This window comes from Bubalus bubalis, chromosome 5 (genome assembly GCF_019923935.1).
Source record: "Bubalus bubalis isolate 160015118507 breed Murrah chromosome 5, NDDB_SH_1, whole genome shotgun sequence".
Taxonomy (NCBI): domain Eukaryota; kingdom Metazoa; phylum Chordata; class Mammalia; order Artiodactyla; family Bovidae; genus Bubalus; species Bubalus bubalis.
The window spans coordinates 69,222,963-69,242,331 of record NC_059161.1 but is presented as its reverse complement, the minus strand read 5'-3'; the positions used below and the strand labels follow the sequence as shown (position 1 = coordinate 69,242,331).

Below are 19,369 nucleotides of genomic sequence, written 5' to 3'. Positions count from 1 at the left end.
TCGGACACAACTGAGAGACTTCACTTTCGCTTTTCACTTTCATGCATTAGAGAAGGAAATGGCAACCCACTCCAGTGTTCTTGCCTGGAGAATCCCAGGGACGGGGGAGCCCGGTGGGCTGCCGTCTATGGGCTCACACAGAGTCAGACACGACTGAAGCGACTTAGCAGCAGCAGAATGTTAACATTATTGATGACTAAATTAGATACTAACACAGGTTTCAAGGATAGAATTCAGTATCTCGAATTCATGATAAAATTTGGTATTTGTTAATTACACAAAAAATGAAGGACTACATAAAAGCATCAATTAACTCACCAGTCCTGAGGCATTAGTTTAAGGGGCTGGTCGACTACTCTGTAAGGAACTGTGACACTAATGGCAGTGCCCCCCGGTTGCATCTGGTCTTTTCTTCTCTGAATTAGAGTTTCATTTTCTCGTTGGCAGCCTTGTTTCTTCTTTTCATCTGATGGAACAAATCTTTTAAAAAATAGGAGACAAAATGATTCTACAACAATCTTAAATGAGAAAGAAACTGTACTTTGAAATTACTTTTAAAATGATAGTTTTAAACCAAAAACATTATTTTAAAAATAAACTCACTCTGCATGTACAGAATATGGGTCTTTCCTTTACACGCCAAACAGAAGTCAAGCTCGCTTACATGAGAAGTCGGTGTGTGAATCTCACATTCAGACGCAATTTGTTTGTGTTGGTGTGACACTTAGCATTCCCAATGGTTTCATACACAACCACACTAATCCTTGATTTCTCAAATGCTAATAAAAGGGAAATTTTACTATAAATCAAAGATCACTTGAAATGGAGCTGAGGTGGCTATATAGAGATAGGTGATTCAATCCATCAAGGAGTGTCACCAAATACCCCTTTCCACATGGTAACCACCACGCCCACCAAGATACAGAACACGTGCAACAGACCAGAGAAATTTCCTCCTGCACCCTTCAGTAATCCCTACACTTCTTCCCTGACAGGCAACCACACAACTCTGCTTTCCATCATCACAGGTGACTTCTAGGAATTCTATATATGGAATCACACAAGAATGTACTCTCCCATGCCTGGCTTCTTTCATTCAATTTAACGTTTCTGACATTTATCCATGCTGGGGGGCAGACTGGTAGTTCATTCTTTTTTACTGTTGAGCAAAATTCTATTGTATGAATCTGACACAATCTGTTTATACATTCTCCTGTGGTACATTTGGGTGGTTCCAAAATTGGGGTTATTACAAATAAAGATACTATAAACACTCTGGTATAAGCCTTTTTACAGACATGTTTTCACTTCATTCTCTTACATAAATACCTATGAGTGGAACTGTTGGATCGAAGGGTATGTTTAACTTTAAAAGAAACTGTCAGAAAGTTTTTCAATGTGGAATAAATTATAAAGAACATTCTAAAGGCATCTCTGAGCTAGCTGCTGCTGCTGCTAAGTCGCTTCAGTCGTGTCCGACTCTGTGCGACCCCACAGACGGCAGCCCACCAGGCTCTCCCGTCCCTGGGATTCTCCAGGCAAGAATACTGGAGTGGGTTGCCATTTCCTTCTCTCGCTAGCTAGCAAGAAGTAAAGAATCCTTGGGCCAGAGAACTGAGTAAAGAATGGAACTCAAAAAGGTCAGGATAACACTGCAGACTTCAACCCATGGAACGCAGTGGCAAACTAATTAAACTTAAGTTTTGTCTCTTACTTTATTTCACTAGACTCTTGGAAGAAGAAACAAATCCCATATTCTGCTCAAGGTAGAGAATCTAACAGAAATTCCTTCCTTCATAAAGTTAGGACTCTGGGAGTTCAGTATAATGTAAACCAGAAATAAACCTACTGCCCACCCATTTTCCTAACCTCATCTCAGCCCTAACCAACACCCTGACAACTGAAAGAAAAATCAAATCTCAGAATTGTAAATTCGACCTCATTTGGATTTAAAGCAAAAATTAACAACCCTGACCACAGTGGTTGGTTCAGAAATATACCTGTTACACTGTACAAGCCAGGCAAACAGGATTTAATCCCAGGATTTTTGCTGGAATTACTGGGAAATGAGCACTGTCTCTTTGTGGTGACTGGTAACTTGGAGTTTCTGATAAGTCATCTTTGCCCCGAAGAAGGAGAACCAGCCTAAGAGATAGAGACACCAACTCCAGCTTATTTCATTTAGCACTGAATTCAACTGTGTCAGAAGCCAGGACTTTTCAGTTATGTTGAGCCAATTATTTTTTACAATAAAGCTACTTTGAGTTGATTTTTAATACTTAACACAAAAAATTATCTAACAAAAACAACCAGAACTGCACAATTGACTGGATGGATATCTGCAATCTGGAGAAATATTCTGACATCCACTGACTCTACCATTATTTATTTATTCCACTTAACATTCTATGACTTTGAAGGAGTATGGATAATATGATTAAAGTCACCAGTGTTTAAACAAGTAACAAATCTCTAAAATAATTTCCTTAGTATAATATAAAATGCAAATGAGATATCATTAGACAAGTTCCAGATTTTAAGTCTATATATCATTTTGAAAAATGAACAATTTTATCAGTATTTCCCAGATTAAAAAAACAGTTTTCCTTTCTTCTAAATAAAAGAAGTTGAAATTTGTGTGGGAAAAAAATCAGCAATAATATCTGGTGTTAAAAAAAACCCTCAAACTGAGAATTTAACGTGAAGCTATCAATGTTGGATTGCATATGCCACCAGGTGCTTATCAAACGCAAAAGCAAATCTTCGCCCGCCAGCCATGAGCTCCACGCACTTCAACAAGGGGCCCTCCCACAGGCTCTCGGCCAAGGTCAAGAACCAGCTCCAGTCCAAAAACGACCCTGGAGGAGGTGGAGCTCTAAAGCCAGATTGAGGACTGACCGGCCTCTCCATCAACCCGGACTTCCAGAATGGTCTGAAGGACAGGACCATCCTGTGCACATGCATGAAAAAACTGCAGCTGGGCTCAACCCCTAAGACCAACCGCTCCATGCAGAAGTGGCACCAGCTAGAAAACCTCTCCAACTTCATCAAGGCCATGGTCAGCTATGGCATGAACCCCGTTGACCTGTTGGAGGCTAAAGACTTGTTTGAAAGTGGGAACTTGATGCAGGTGCAGGTGTCTCTTTCTTGCCCTGGCCAGGAAGGCCAAGACAAAGGGGATGCAGAGTGGCGTGGACACTGGCATCAAATACTCGGAGAAGTAGGGGTGAGACTCTGATGATGCCACAGTGAAGATGGGCCAGTGCGTCACTGGGTTCCTGTTGGGCACCAACAAATGTGCCAGCCAGTTGGACATAACCGCTTCTGGCACCAGATGGGATTGTATGACCCCAAAAACCATATCCTGCCCCCCATGGACCACTTGACCATCAGCCTCCAGATGGGCACAAACAAGTGTGACAGCCAGGTGGGCACGATGGCTCCAGGGACCCGGTGGCACATTTACAACACAAAGCTGGGGACAGACAAATGTGACAATTCCTCCATGTCCCTACAGATGGGCTACACGCAGGGTGCCAACCAGAGTGGTTAGGTCTTTGGCCTGGGCCGGCAGATATACGACCCCAAGTACTGCCCTCAGGGCCCAGTGGCACCCTCAGAGTGCCCCCTCTACTACAGGAGGAGGCGGGCTCCTGAGATACCCGTGTGGGTTGTCTTCCCACATCATTGCTCTATCTGGGTTTTCCTGTTTTTTGTCTTGTTTTACTACATGTCAGAGTGCTACCAGTTAAGAGTCTGGGGGAAAGGGAGAAAGGCCATAGCCAGATGCATGTGGGGTGGGGGTCCCCACCAGGGCAGCTCCAGGCATCAGGTTTCCCAGCAGACTTTGGGCCAAGCTGTTAGGTTAGGGAGAAAAAGAAACCCAGGCAGGGAGGGGAACTGGCCCTGAGTAGCTTCCGGTTACATCTACCCCACTTCTCTTTTTCCTGCCAATCAGTCTATGGTTTCTGCACCCACAGAAGTTTCAGGCAGTTTTAGTGAATCGAAAATACTTTGTTCAGGGGAGTGTGTGTGTGTGTTGGGGTGGTGGGGGGGGAGGGCGGCAAGGGTGGCAATGATGCTGAGAGAAGGTCAGGCCATAGTCCCAAAATATTTTAGGTCTCATCGATTTCCCAAGGACCCTCAGACCACCAATCCTGGCCCCTCCCAGGGGCCTAGTGCGGACACTGAGGCCCAGGCAGGACAGTGTAGTTCTGAGTGCTTGAGACAAAGCCGGCCCCCGCTCCCCTCACTCCCCGACCAAGTACTGCACAGGGACCCCCACCCAGAGGCCCCCACAGGGATCAGCCCCTGCCCAGGAGCCCTGGGACCAAGAAATAATGTGAAAATACCAACTGTGGACCAAAGGAAATAACACCTCTTTTAGGGGCGAGGGGGAGAAGCAAATCTTCATTCTGGAACTCAAAGAATTTCTACAAGAAAAAATTCCAAGGAGAACAAACAGAAATCACAAAATGAAAACAAAGAAAACCACTAAATGAACAGTTAAAAGACAAAAGAAAAACCCCTAAATCACAAGGAAACAAGGTATCATGAATGAAACAACAGATAAAAGAAAGCGACTAGTAAGGACTTCCAACGATGCAGCCATCAAAGACCAAACTTGTGAAACAAGCTTGCAAGTATGTAGAGGGAAAAAGAAATTATTGAAAAAAAGGCAATGGGGAGCGAAGGAGCACCAAAGATTTGAAAAAGAACTAAACAGAACCTCTAAAATAGAAACAATAAGACATCTGAATTTTAAAATGAAATGAATAGACAACATCACACTAGGAGATAGCCAAAGGAACAGACAACTAGAAGTTAAATCTTCAGAAATGATCAAGAATGCAGGTGACAGAGAAACAGAAGGAAAGCAGAGCTGTATAACAGACAGAGATGATGAAATGAGAAAGTCTATAGTACGTCTCATTTAAGTCCCAGAAAGGAGAGAGAAACAAAAAGGGAAGAAGGGGAAACAAAGAGATAATGTCAAAGTGCTAAGAGACAAGACTTTGTGAACTGATGAAAAACAAATCCACAGATTCAATTCTGATGAATCCCAAGGAGGGATATGTAAGAAATCTACACCTAGGTATAGCAGATAAACAAATTTACAATGACCTTTAACAAGATTAAGCAGATATCCTTCCAAGTACTGATTATCACAGCTGACCTCTGATCATCAAAAAAGGAAGCTATTATAAAGATGGTGCAATAACATCTTCAATGTAATAAATCAATTCCTATATGGTTTTCCAAAGTGGTTGAAGCATTCTGCACTGCTGTGGCAGCTGGGTACATGAAGCATTCATGCTCCATTGTGAGCTTCCGACTGCTCTCCTGCCTGCTCTTTCCCAGGCCTTAAGTAGTCCCCCATATGCATGTGCTGAACAGTGTTCGACTGATGCAAGGGGAATTCTCGGTCTATCTCTGGAGCACTCCCTCTGTGTCCTCTTTCCCCACTGGAACTCTGCCCTATGCGAGGACCGTCATAGCCAGAATCACAAGCACCATCCAACCAGTTTATTTTAAATAAGCTCACGGGCCCAGTGAAACTTCTCTCAAGATCATGTTTATAAATGCCAAAGCGCTTCTTAATACTTCCATAATAGAACCTTGATTTTGTTACTTAGAATGTTAAAGGTGAGGGCAGGATTTATTTTGCCTCATTTCATTTACTTACTGAAGGGCTAGAAAACTGAAGAATCCTCAGTTTACATGAAACCAAACAGAATCTATGCCAACATGAGCTATGGGATACAGCCAGTACTATAATTGTGTGGAGGAGGTTTCAATTATGCATTAATTACATAGCAAAGCCTCAAGCTGACTCAAGCTGTAGGGGAGATGTCAGTTGCAATGAGGTATTAAACAATGAAAGGAGTGTTTTAAACTCAGAAGAAAAATTAGGCATGATCTATCCAAAGAAGGTAGTCTGTTAAAATTCTTTGCTTTCTTGGTAGGAAGGCTAAGGAGAAAGATGCTAAAATTTAGTCTGTGACTTCTATGTACTAATTACTACTTTTATTATAATATTTTAATTATTATCAAATCTATTTCAAGAGGTGGGCAAAAACAATTATGTTTCATATTTGCCCAGCTGCAGAGTACTTGAGGAACTGTAGATTATTTAGTAATCCACAGCACTGTCTCAATATTAAACTCCACAAAAAAAAAGCCTAACAAAATATGAGGAAATAAAACCTAAAAATTCCTTCTTTCTATATTGTTATTGGAAAAAAAGGTCATTGAAAATTTCACTCATAAGTATTAAAGAAAAAATACTAAAGATACACTTGCATGTGCCAGTTACATAGGATTTTATACAGCTATTTAAGTCACTGGCACTTAAAATTCAATTCTGCATCTATTAAAACCTAGAGTCAGTAAGTATTACAACTTATTTTGCTACTCATTTTTAAGTTGTAAGTTATCTAGAAGCAGCATGATTTTCTTTTTGAAGGTTGTTTTTGTTTCTTTAAGAACTGTCATCTTTATTTTACTGCGAAAGTTAAGCATCTGGAAATTTTAACACAGGATATAGGTTTCCTCTTTGCTTCTTCAACCAACTTTTACTAATTAATGTCTAGGTTAACAAACTACGGTCCCCTTTCTAGCACCATCTGCTCACGGCGCCGCCTCTTGCTCCTCCCACCACCCTGAGTCACTGCCTGCACAGCTTGGGCCGCCTGGCTCCCCGTGCTAGCCACCGACATTTGGCATTTGTACAACACGGCAGATATCAACAACAAAGAACAGTCTGAACTTGATCAAGATTTGGATGATGTTGAAGAAGTAGAAGAAACTGGTGAAGAAAGAAAAATCAAAACGTGTAAGCCGACTGTTCAGATGATGCAAAATCCTCAGATTCTTGCAGCCCTTCAAGAAAGACTTGATGGCCTGGTAGAAACACCAACAGGATACATTGAAAGCTTGCCGAGGGTAGTTAAAAGACGAGTGAATGCTCTCAAAAACCTTCAAGTTAAATGTGCACAGATAGAAGCCAAATTCTATGAGGAAGTTCATAATCTTGAAAGAAAGTATGCTGTTCTTTATCAGCCTCTGTTTGATAAGCAATTTGAGACCATTAATGCCATTTATGAACCTACAGAAGAAGAATGTGAATGGAAATCAGATGAGGAAGATGAAATTTCAGAGGAGCTAAAAGAAAAGGCCAAGATTAAAGATGAGAAAAAGGATGAAGAAAAAGAAGACCCCAAGGGAATTCCTGAGTTTTGGCTGACCGTTTTTAAGAATGTTGACTTACTCAGTGATATGGTTCAGGAACATGAAGAACCTATTCTGAAGCACTTGAAAGACATTAAAGTGAAGTTCTCAGATGCTGGTCAACCTATGAGTTTTGTCTTAGAATTTCACTTTGAACCCAATGAATATTTCACAAATGAAGTGTTGACAAAGACATATAGGATGAGGTCAGAACCAAATGATTCTGATCCCTTTTCTTTTGATGGACCAGAAATTGTGGGTTGTATAGGGTCCCAGATAGACTGGAAAAAAGGGAAGAATGTCACTCTGAAAATGATTAAGAGGAAGCAGAAACACAAGGGATGTGTGGGACAGTTCATACTGTGACCAAAACAGTTTCTAATGACTCTTTCTTTAGCCCCTCCTGAAGTTCCTGAGAGTGGAGATCTGGATGATGATTCTTAAACTATCCTCGCTGCAGACTTTGAAACTGGTCACTTTTTACGTGAGCATATAATCCCAAAATTAGTGTTATACTTTACTGGAGAAGCTATTAAAGATGATGACGATGATTATGATGAAGAAGGTGAAGAAACGGATGAGGAAGGAGAAGAAGAAGGAGATGAGGAAAATGATCCAGACTATAACCCAAAAAGGATCAAAATCCAGCAGAGTGCAAGCAGCAGTGAAGCAGGATGTCTGTGGCCTTGAGGATAACCTGCACTGATCTACCTTCTGCTTCCCTGGAAAGGATGAATTTACATCATCTGACAAGCCTATTTCAAGTTTTTGGTTGTTTGTTTGTTTGCTCATTTTTGTTTTTGCAGCCCAAAATAAAAATGTCGTATAATTTAAAAAAAAAAAAAAACACCAACTATGGTCCCCCCTCCTCCCTCTAGGGTATACACATCTATTAATCTAAAGTACGTTTTACTTTTCTGGTTCTTTCCTGGAACTTGGAAATGGGAAGAAGACAACCTGAATTTGTTTTACAACCCCTTCAAGCTCTCTAGCCAAAGCAAAACAATTCATGTTAAAAATTAAATGATAACCTTTTCATTAAGACTTTAGTTAGAGTTTCTATAGTTTTCCCTGAAGGATTCAGATATAAAAGAATATATTCTGTATTTGAAAATTATATTTTAGACTATCTGCAAAGACAATAGCACTGAAATTGAACATTTGTTTTCTCAAAATAAGAAATACTGAATCAGTAACTAGTAGTTCTCAACAAAAGCTCCATGTCCTACAAAAAGAACAGTTTAGCAAATTACTTACTTCAGGTCCTGGAGAAGGTCCTTTGCATTAAGCATGGTTATTAAAGAGGTGGTAGCTGCAGGAATTATGATAATGGGTGTTCGAGATCCTATAAAGACAGAATTTTCCAGGTATCAAATAGGTTATTTAAAGGAATTATAGTTACTTTCATAATTAAAAAGTAAAAGCCTGCAAATTTATATTTTTCACTCTTTTGAGCTAAAAGCTACTTTAAGCAGCAGTGATATTCAGACTAGTTAATGATCAGGACAGCTTGAGCACTAACCACTCAGAATGGACACCAAACACAAACATCTGCTACAACTGCATGAGAAGGCCATCAGCCCTGGTTGTGTAAGCAAGAGCTTACTTTTTAAAGCAAGTTTAGAGTCACACACACAACTTTACCTTTCTTCTGATTTGGGGGAGGTCTGGCTTGAGAAACTGTAAGAAAAAAAAAAAAATCCAAATATTTGAGTGTTATAAAAATCACATTCTTATTTTCAAACTTACAAAGCAAATAAGGCCAAAAATATTTGTATTTACACATGACTCATTAAAAATTTTTTTAATGTACTGCAAGTTTCTTAAATAATATGAAGCTATTTCTCTGCTTCAGAAAATCACTATAGTGCCTCAGCAGTTCAACAATCAGTAGTTATAAACAAAGTGGATATACAGCATTGCTAGGCACTGAGAATCTACATTCATAGACGTTAGGGTCCAGAAAAGGAGGCAAATAAATAATTTCTGAATTAACTGATTACTCTGTGATAAATATAAAAACACAGAGTACTACAAGAGGATATAAGACTGGGAGAAGGGCTGGGAAAGGGAAATGTAATTAATCTCTGTGGAGGAAAAACAAAGATGCTACCCCAGTAACTAAGACCTAAAATATTTATCTTTATCTCTCTTTTCAAAATTTTTTGTTTTTCTTTTATTAGCAATGAGTCATGTGAAGGTCTTTTTTCTGGAACTGCCCATATTATCAATAATTTTGTATATTATAAAAACATGAATATTCATTTCTCTTTATTATTTATATATACAATGGACTTTATAATAAATAAAAACATTTGTTGGCATAATAATGGTAACATCAGTCTAGTTCAAGACGAACGTATTTTAGCTTAGAAAGTGCTGCATGTTCAATTTTCAGTATTTATTCATATAATAAATTTTTACTGACTGCCTTCTATGTGCCATGTGCTGTGCTAGAATTTTTTAAATCACAAAAAATAAAAAGTCAACAATTTAAAATTCTAATTCAACATCAGTTCTTCAACATACCACTTTTAAAGCAAAGTACACACATCTTTGGAATATGTTCTATTTCAAAAGCAGTAAAATGCTACATTTTTAACTAGTACTTTGTTCACCTTTGAATAGCTATTTTATTGTGATAAAGGATTATAGAGGCAGTAAAATGCTATATTTTAACTAGTACTTTGTACTCCTTTGTATAGCTATTCATTGTGATAAAACATTACGGAGGCAGTAAAATGCTACATTTTAACTAGTTCTTTGCACTCCTTTGTATAGCTATTTGATTATGATAAAACATCATGGAGTCCGGAAGTATGATCTTGTAGCCACAGAAAGCAAAGAAAGATAAAATACAAACACAAGTTCACATGCATATTTATCAAAGTGTTGTCATCTTTCTTTTTGCTGAGAAACAGATACTAAAACTTTCTTAAATTATTTTTAGAAACAGGGTTCATGGATACATCAACATGTAGAGCAAGACATTATCATCTGCAATATAATACAATCTCAATAAACACGTGGAATTTGACAGAGGGATAAAGGAAAGGTGGGATGGACAGACAGATGTACAAACTGGAGACAGGAGTGGCTATGAGAAGGAGTAAGGAGAACAAAGCAATCTTTGACTGAAATATAAGATATACTAAGGAAGCCCATAATGGATTCAGGAATATAAAGAAAGATTCATTAAAATGAAAGCTGAGAAGACAGAGTTAGAAAAAGATGAAATATAAAAGCTCACATGTTAAAAATAAACTTTAGATGTTTAGTAAAAAAAAATAAATAAATAACTACAATTAAGGACCAAGGCAGGGACACAGTGATGAACATGCTAAGGATGAGCTTGATCTAAAGGCAGGAGGAGCAAAGAGTGGAATAATGCTGAGTCCATGAGGAGCATGAAGGAAAGCAAGAGCCTGGAGTCGGACTTGATTCTGTCTCCATTCTGCCACTTTCCAGACAATGACCCCCCCAGAACACTGAGATGAATGCCGCTCAGCGTCAGCTGTCCTCAGCCATAAAACAGAGACAATAATTTCTACATCTTGATTCTGTTGTAAGACTCATAAGAACAACAAAGCAAGTTAAGTTCTTCTCCAGATCCTGGGCATATTTAATATTTACTATTTACCGAACCTCACAGCCATGGCTGATGCTAAATGTACTGCAGCAGAACTGCCACGACCAATGCCTTCAGCAAACACCATAACTGACCCCTGACAAGCTGAGAATAGGCAATTAGTGTTGCTGTACTTGCTTCCAAATAGAATTATATTTTCTCCTTAAGTATTCAGAGCCTACGTACAGGGCACTCTGCTAGGTTTTTATTTTTATAATGATAAATAAAACAAAAATAATCCCTGCCCTCAAAGACCGTTCAAGTAAAGGAGGGGAACCAGACCATAACAAAACAGGCAAATAAACACATAAAAACAAATTTGAATACACAATATTAAGGAACAAAATGAATGTACACTGATATTAAAGTGTCCTTTAGACAGAACGCTTAGAAAAAGCCTCTCAAAGGAAATGGCATTTCAGCTGAGATTTGAAGGATAAAAAGGAACAAACCTGCAAAGAACAAGTGAAAGAACAGTCTAGATAAGAGGTAGGAATGTGGGCCAATGCCAAAGGCAGGAAGAAACTGTCGTGCTTATGGAACTGCAAATGTGTAGACAGGCAAAAGGAAGGGTGCAGGACAGGAGGTTAAAAATATATGTAGGAGCCAATTCATGAAGGGCCTGCTAGGTGATGTTAAGCCTGTATTTAAATTCTGTCAGAAAATCCTGTAACTTTTAAGCCAGAAAGTGACATAATTTGATTTTCATATTATACTTTCTGTAAGGGAAAAATAGTAATTTTAGTTAAGAGGTCAAAGGGAGACAACCAAAACAAAAAAAAAAAGGGGGGGGGGGGGACAACTGTGTAAGCAGCAAGCTCAGGATGATTACCAATATTCTACAGTGGTGCCGCCCAAATTAAATGTGGTTAATTAAGGCAAGGGTTTTTGGTAAACTTTTCAAGGTCGACTGAATAACATGCAATAAAAATGAACAGCTAGAACCCTGGCCTGCACCTGGATGCTGTTAACAGTATTATATTCTCAACTCCTATCTGTATCTTGTTAAGGACCAGAAATAAACAGGTCAGGGACTAATACTTCAAGATGCACTAGTCTAGAGAAATGATGGTAGCTTAGACTTGAACTGTGGCAGTGGAGATAAAGAGAAAATAGATAAATATGGAATACAGAAAAGGTAAATTTAACAAAACTCACTGGCATATTAGATGAGAAGAATAAACAAATATGAGGAATAAAGAAGAACTCGTTTTGGACTTAAACAGAGTTGATAGTGGTGTCATTTACTTGTGAAGAAGCAGAATGTGAAGACCTTGTGGGGAAAATATCAAAGAAAAAAGGTTTTAAGCCAGTTTTAAGATACCTATGGCACATCCAAATGTTAAACAGTTAATATAAGACACCAGAGGTAAGAAGAACTGGAGACACAAATTTGAAAACCATCAGCACATTGATTTAAAACTATGGAATGAGGCAATCCACCTACATTCTTTAGTGGATGACTGAAGAGCATAAGGAATGTGTTTAAAATATACAAAGGGCTAATCCCCTCTCAATCTCACGTGCAGATCTTAAGACAGCAGATAAACTAGAGCTACAGGGTTATGGGTAGTCACCTACCCACATCAGCGTATCTGTAAGACAGAAGTAATGAATGAAAGCCAGAGAAGTGACTTATGCATTGTCACTTATGCAAGAGGCAGCAAGAGTAGGGATGTGTGCAGGAGATTTAATCTGGCTAAAAAAGGAAATGACATTAAATTCCACTATGGAGCTTATCAAACGCTTGAGCTTCTTAATTCACTGGAAAACATGTGTCTCTTGTTAGTTACATTCCCTAAATGAATGTTTAGAAATTAGGAATGATTGTAAACACTTTAAAATACTACATTTACCCAGGGACTTGCCTGGTAAAACTAGTGCAAAATATTTGGTGAAAAAATAAAGAAGAAAGAAACAGTGAACAAAAATGGAACACCATCCCTGAGTCCCTTCACTGAAGGCAAAAAGGACAGATGGTTCAGTCCCTATTTCCTAATAATTCAAACTCTACCTAACAAACAACAGTATATAGATCTATGCTGTCTCATGTATAATATGTTACACTACCAGAAATATTGTGGTTTTTTTTCCATTTTAAAAAGATAATCCAGATGAACCTACCCTATATTACAAAATATCCCTTCAAAACTGGGTGGCACCCAAAAGGCAAATACATTTTTAACAATCTGCAAAACAAAAATACACTAATCAAGACAAAGATGACAAACTGCTAACACCCACTCAAGTCAGTCTTATTGACCAGTGAGTATTAAAACTTATAATCTTTGCTTCTGGAATGATAGAAAGGGACTGTGGATCTATGGGGGTCAATCAGCGAGTGAAATGAGACCTCACATTGATGGACATCAGAATATCTGTTATATTATGAGATATTCTCGAGATTTATTTCAGTCATTTTAATCACCAGTGCACCTTGGCAGATCTGAGAAAGAATGACAGATTAGGAGGTGAAAGGACCCACAGCTCCCTGCTTCACACGTGACCGTCTCCAAGATCACACACTAGCTGGGAGGACCCAGCCCCCCTCCCTGTCCCTCTATTCTATGGCACACGCACACAAGCTGGTTTACGCGGGTGTTAGTGCCACCCCGACCCCTTTCCTTTGTTTGCCATGTGATTTTGAGCAAATGTGAAATAGAGACAATTATTCATACACAGCACAGTACAGAGCTAGAATCCTCAGGTGGTGACTTGTTCCTTTTTATAGCATTTCTGAATTTCTCATGTGATCTTCCTTAGACTAACCATCCTTCCCCATCCAAGGGAAAACGAAGAATTCTACACCAATCATTCCACTGTCTCTACAGTATTCCAGGCTGCATTCTTGGGGTCCATGTCAGCCTGCCCATTCCTATTTCCCTGACTTTTTCTTCCTTCTTCTAAGGAGCTCCTTTAGCTCCTTCTTGTTTCTGGCACTGAGCACATGGAAGGCATTCAAATAATATTTAACTGATTTAATTGTTCTTCCTTGTACTCACATAACAGCTTTTGGCATGGTCTTGTCTACTGAAAAACAGTCCCATAGTTCTGTCATCTGATATAAATTATATCCAGTGTGCTCCAAATTTAACAAAGATTTCAAACCAACCCAATGTCATTAAAAGAAAGAAAGAAAATACTGGTCATGCCAAGATCCAGGTGGATCCAAGACACAGTCAAAGAGCCTACAACACCATCCCAATATAACCCCTCTTAACATCATGCTTTTAATGTGCTTCCAAAAATCTGAACACTTATAATTATATAATTTTAGAATTAGCCTATGTGTGAACATACTATGAATAAAAAGATATGCAAATCTGCACTACTGACACTAACGAATTGAAAAGGAAGATCAACCAGTTAAATTCCTGACTGGGCCTTTTCAATTAATACCATTTTCTTAATAGCCACTTTTAACAGCACTGATACTAGACTATGCTAAACACTAAAATAAAATGAACAAATGAACAGTAAATAAAACCTAAAACACTGAAAATGAATATAGTGTCTGTATCTACATGCATTTATAAAGATCAATCCTTTTAGGTACCAGGAAAAGGAAAGAAAATATTTTTAAAATAACTTCAGGGAATTCCCTGGTGGTCCAGTGGTTAGGACTCTGTGCTCTTACTGCTGAGGAGCTGGGTTCAATCCCTGGTCAGGGAACTAACATCCCACAGGCTGTGAAGTGTAACCAAAAAATTTAAGGATTAAATTAAAAAAATAATTTTAATAGTAGCCTTGTTTATTAATATATATATTTTTAAAATTATAGAACCTAATATGCTCAATAATACAGATATCTGAAATCCTAAACATCAAAACTGCTTATCAATCTATTAAAATTATGATTCTATGTTTCCATAGGAAAAGACAAAAATCACATCCACCATACTATCACGGAACTCAACAAGACTGATGAGAGAATGGGTATGTAATAAAGAGCTTTTTAAAACATTTTCCTAAAATGTTAAAAATATTTTCTTAAAAATTTTCTGTAACTCTACTATACCTATTTACTCAAGTAAATATTCTTATGATACTAGTTTTGAAGTATTTTAAGTAAAATTTAATTCTTTCAAAGCATTACATAGTATCAAAAATTTCAGTTGTGATAATAGAAAAAAAACTAAAATTTTTCTATTTTTACCTGGCCTTGGTACAGGTTGTGCTGCAGGAGTCTGTGTCTTCCGGGCTGATGCACCTTCCTTTAAAAGAATAAAAATGGATGTGTTAAAATTCCTTTGCACAATAAACACTTTTGTTTAATTACTGCAAAAAAAAAAAATTAATGTCTGTCTCTCCCTCAGTCATGGAACATGCTATGAGTTAAAACAGACAAGCACCTTACCTTTTATGTTACTGGTTGTGAGTTGGTAAGAGAAATCTTTAGTCGAAAATATACTTAAATTGTTACTATTCATTAGTTACTACAAGTATGTAAGATTTTTCAAATATTCAATGATTTACTTAATTGCTGACAATTTTAATATTCTCAAAAATGTCATTACCAGTTTTAAAATCAAGTCAATCTTTTCCCCCGTAAAGAATCTCAAAATGAGTAAGTGATAACATAATCTCACATTAGAAAGATGTAAACAGTGTTACTTTCAGTGAATCTTTAAAAAACACAAATATTTCAAATTAAACATCTTTAAAATATTCAGGGAAAATAATCCATTTACAAACATGAGATTTGTTACATTTAAGAGTGGTTGAAAATTTCTTAAAAGCTGAATAACAAATCTCAAGTAATTACAAAGCACATAATCTATATAAGGAAATATGCTAAGGATTGAAGTACATCAATTATATACTCAAGAACAGACACCTTTGAAGTGCTTAACAGACTTCAAAAGTTGTCTATCTTTACTGCAATAGTTTCAATCATATCCACACTAAATTTTCATTAAAACATTTTTCTTTATAGAAAGCTACAAGTGTAAATTTCAAAACAGCTAGTAACTCATGAAGATTTTATTCTAGCTGTACTTAAGTGAAGAAAATTTGATAAGTATCAGGGAAATTACACATATCCATAATAAGAAAAATCACTACTACAACCACAGAAACATTTCTAAAGAAGTCCTGCTAAACAATGTTCACTTTAATCATATTACATTTTCTTCAGAATCTGAGATTTTACCATGGTAAAATGCACAGAGAATGCATTTCACTTGGAATACAATAGGATTCCTGGCATTCAGTTTAAAGGCTTTTTTTTAAAAGGGTTAAAAGAGAGGACTCCCCTGGCAGTCCTGTGGTTAAGACTCTGCTTCCAATGCAAGGCACACAGGTTCCATCCCTGGGTGGGGAACTAAGATTCCAAACGCCTCATGCATACCTTCCCCCTCAAAAAACCTAAAAAGCTAAATTAAAAAAAAAAAAGCAGCAGCAGCAGAGGCAACTAGCAAAAACTCTTTGGGGGAAAAACACTTGAGGACAGCAGAACATCCTTTTCCAATATTTTCACTATTATGCATTTAGTTATATACACTGGTGTGGTTGAGACTGAGTCACTTTGGTTGCTGGTTCCATGAATGTGTTAACTTTGTAAAAATTTGTCAAGCTTACTAATGATACGGTCATTATACTACAAGCAAATTATATTCAAGTAAAATTTTAAATGTAAAGGAAGTGAGTCACTATTAAGGTGGAGACCATTTTCAACATTTAACTTCCTTTAATGCACTGAAATTGTCTGATCTATATTTTTCTCTACGTTCATGTTAGGGGACACAACTGCTTTTACTCATCTTTGTAAATCTAGTACCCAGGACACAACAGATGCTCAACAAATGTTGGTCATACTGAACTCAGTTTTAGACTTCTAAAAACCAGAAGCCAAAGGATAATCACTAAATAGAAATTAACCAAAGAGATTTTAGCTTTCTCTCCCATCTTCTTTTATAAGGAGGAATCAACTAGATATTATATAATAACAAGATTAAGTCTTAACTGTATTCCTTTTGAATTCTTACATGTGAATACTGGGACTTCCCTGGTGCTCAGATGGTAAAGAATCTGCCTGGAGTGTGGGAGACCTGGGTTCGATCCCTGGGTTGGGAAGATCCCCTGGAAGAGGGCATGACAACCCACTCTAGTATTCTTGCCTGGAGAACCCCCAGGGACAGAGGAGCCTGGCAGGCTACAGTCCATGGGGTCACAAAGAGTTTGGACACAACTGAGTGACAAAGCACAGCACACACATGTAAACTGGGTCAGTTTAAGTACACAGAAAAGGAAGAAAAATGAAGAAAATGAGACAGGAAGAACAATGAGCACGCACATATGCAGACCTCCTTCTGTCTACATATGACTAGAAGGCTGGCTAGTCCTGGGCTCAGTCTATAGAGAGTTCTCTGTGTTTTATAAATGGGAGTCAGCTAGTCATAAGCCCATAAGGAGTTAAGTCTAAAATTACAGATAATCATGTCTCATGACTCATGGAGAAAACCCATCTGCAGAATGATGTAAAGAAGTTACCAGCATGCAAGAAGAGACATGGAATACAATATCCCTCATAACACCTATCTAGTTCCAGTGGCCTGTTAAGACCTCTTCTCCCGCTAATCCTTGGAATCTTCTTGATTCCAAAAGCCACCAAAATCCCTCATCTCATTCTATGCAACCCACACACTTTTTTGTCTTACTAGAGCAGAATCTGTTAACTGCAACCAGGAGAGTTTTATCTAATTTTGTCTTCTCAAAATCACTGAAAATTTTGAGTTGTCAGTCACTATAGTACAACTTTGCTTAATTTTGGGTAAGTAAACACAAATAAGTTCAAACGCACACACATATATAGCCATGCCACTTCAGTAGGCTGTGAGCTCCTTGAAATGAAAACAGCAAAGACCTCTGCTAATCATATGGTTAGTTCACAGCCATTTCTAGGTCTCTATAACGAATACAAGAGCAGCTAAAAGCTCATATTACTCTGATCTGCATTATTTTGTGTAAGTCATTACATAAAGGACCTCAGAAACCATATAACCTAATTCTAGCACCCTTTAAAGATGAAGAAAAGAGAGGTAAAATAGCTTTTCAAAGGCTACACAGAGGTCTATCTGGCATATGTTAAGAAACTGAAATAGAAGGAAAACAAAGAATAAAAGAAACAAAATGAAGAAATAATAATTGGCAGTGATATGGAGCAGACTGACAACTCTGTGTTCTTAAAGATATTTGGACTGGGGGGAAAATGCTACTCAGCTGGGAGAAGAAAAGTATCAGCACAAAACAATTGAAAGAGCTGACGAGTTGTGCTAACTGGAGAGGAAAACCTGCTTTCTTTTAAAAAATCAGAATCATTATAATTTCACCAAGACTTGAGGCATTCTGGCAAAGAAGTAACTGGCAAAAAGGATGGGGGAAAGTGACAGAATCCTTATCTGCAAAACATAACACAACCAAACAAGGTAACTGTTTACAATCCCTCCTTGCTTTCTTTTAGCAAGTGAAGAGAGTCTAGGTATTGGGAGAAAGAACACTGGTATCTGCCACTGTTTAAGTAGAAAATAACACCATAATATAAAATATTGTAAGAAAAGATATTTGTAACAAGTATCAGTATGAAAAATATACTGTATTTAATTCTGAAAAATGCTGTTTATATAAAAATTAATAAGACTGAAATTTCTTAATGAAGAAAACATATGGACTATATCTATATAGATATAGATATAGATATAGATATAGATATGTACACACACACACACAAAGAGATTCTAGGAGTTGATAATCTACCTCTTTGACTGCTGTACTTATGAGAGAAAAAGTAACATTTTTAAAAAGTAAATCAATATTAATTGTACAGCTGCATGTTTTGTCTTTTTAAAAAGTAACTTATTCCCATGAAATCTGTATTTGATATTCAGAACTCACAAATATTAGGATTTTTGTTTAAGCAGCTGAATTTTTTAAGTTCCAGAATGAGTCTTTAAGAAAATCATTTCAGAAAAACTAGGTACAAAAAGGAAACTGCAACTCTGAGCAAATCACAAAGCAGCTGAAAAGCACTAAAGGTTTCAGGAGCAAAAAACTTGACACAAATTTTAAGTACAACTTATTTTTTGTTTTTTAGACTAGTCATAACCTGGAGTATACATATACAATGTTTGCTAACACAGAAAACAGTTGACACATTTCTAAAACCCAGTACGGTGTGTCTATATAGGCACACCTCACAGATACTGCCAGTTTGGCTCCATACGACTGCAATAAAGCTAGTATCTCAATCAAGTGCACCACACAAATTTTTTTGGTTTCCCAGTGCATATAAAAGTTACCTTCATACAATACTGTAGTCTACACAACTATCTCTGCAAAATTGCAGGATACAAAATCAATACACAAACATCCACAGCAACTCTATACACTACCAATCAGTAATTTAAAAAAGAAATTAAGAAAACAATTCCATTTGGAATAGCATTTAAAAATCAAATAGTCAAGAATAAATTTAATCAAGAAGTTAAAAAAAAAAACTGTACACTGAAAACT

General features: G+C 37.4%; 1 protein-coding gene and 2 pseudogenes across 1 annotated transcript in view; 2 read left to right on the top strand and 1 right to left on the bottom strand.

The window, feature by feature from the left end:
- The window catches only part of CDC73 (cell division cycle 73), a 91,304-nt gene that overhangs the window by 13,107 nt on the left and 58,828 nt on the right, over positions 1-19,369 (bottom strand). Inside the window, exons 11-14 of the mRNA XM_006061422.4 lie at positions 15,015-15,072; positions 8,875-8,910; positions 8,488-8,575; positions 319-480 (exon numbers count right to left, since the gene is read on the bottom strand). Of these exons, the coding sequence (XP_006061484.1) occupies positions 319-480; positions 8,488-8,575; positions 8,875-8,910; positions 15,015-15,072 (344 nt within the window). The remainder of the gene's footprint in view (positions 1-318; positions 481-8,487; positions 8,576-8,874; positions 8,911-15,014; positions 15,073-19,369) is intronic.
- Positions 2,777-3,910, top strand: LOC102396888 (annotated as a pseudogene).
- On the top strand, positions 4,554-7,898 carry LOC102398496 (annotated as a pseudogene).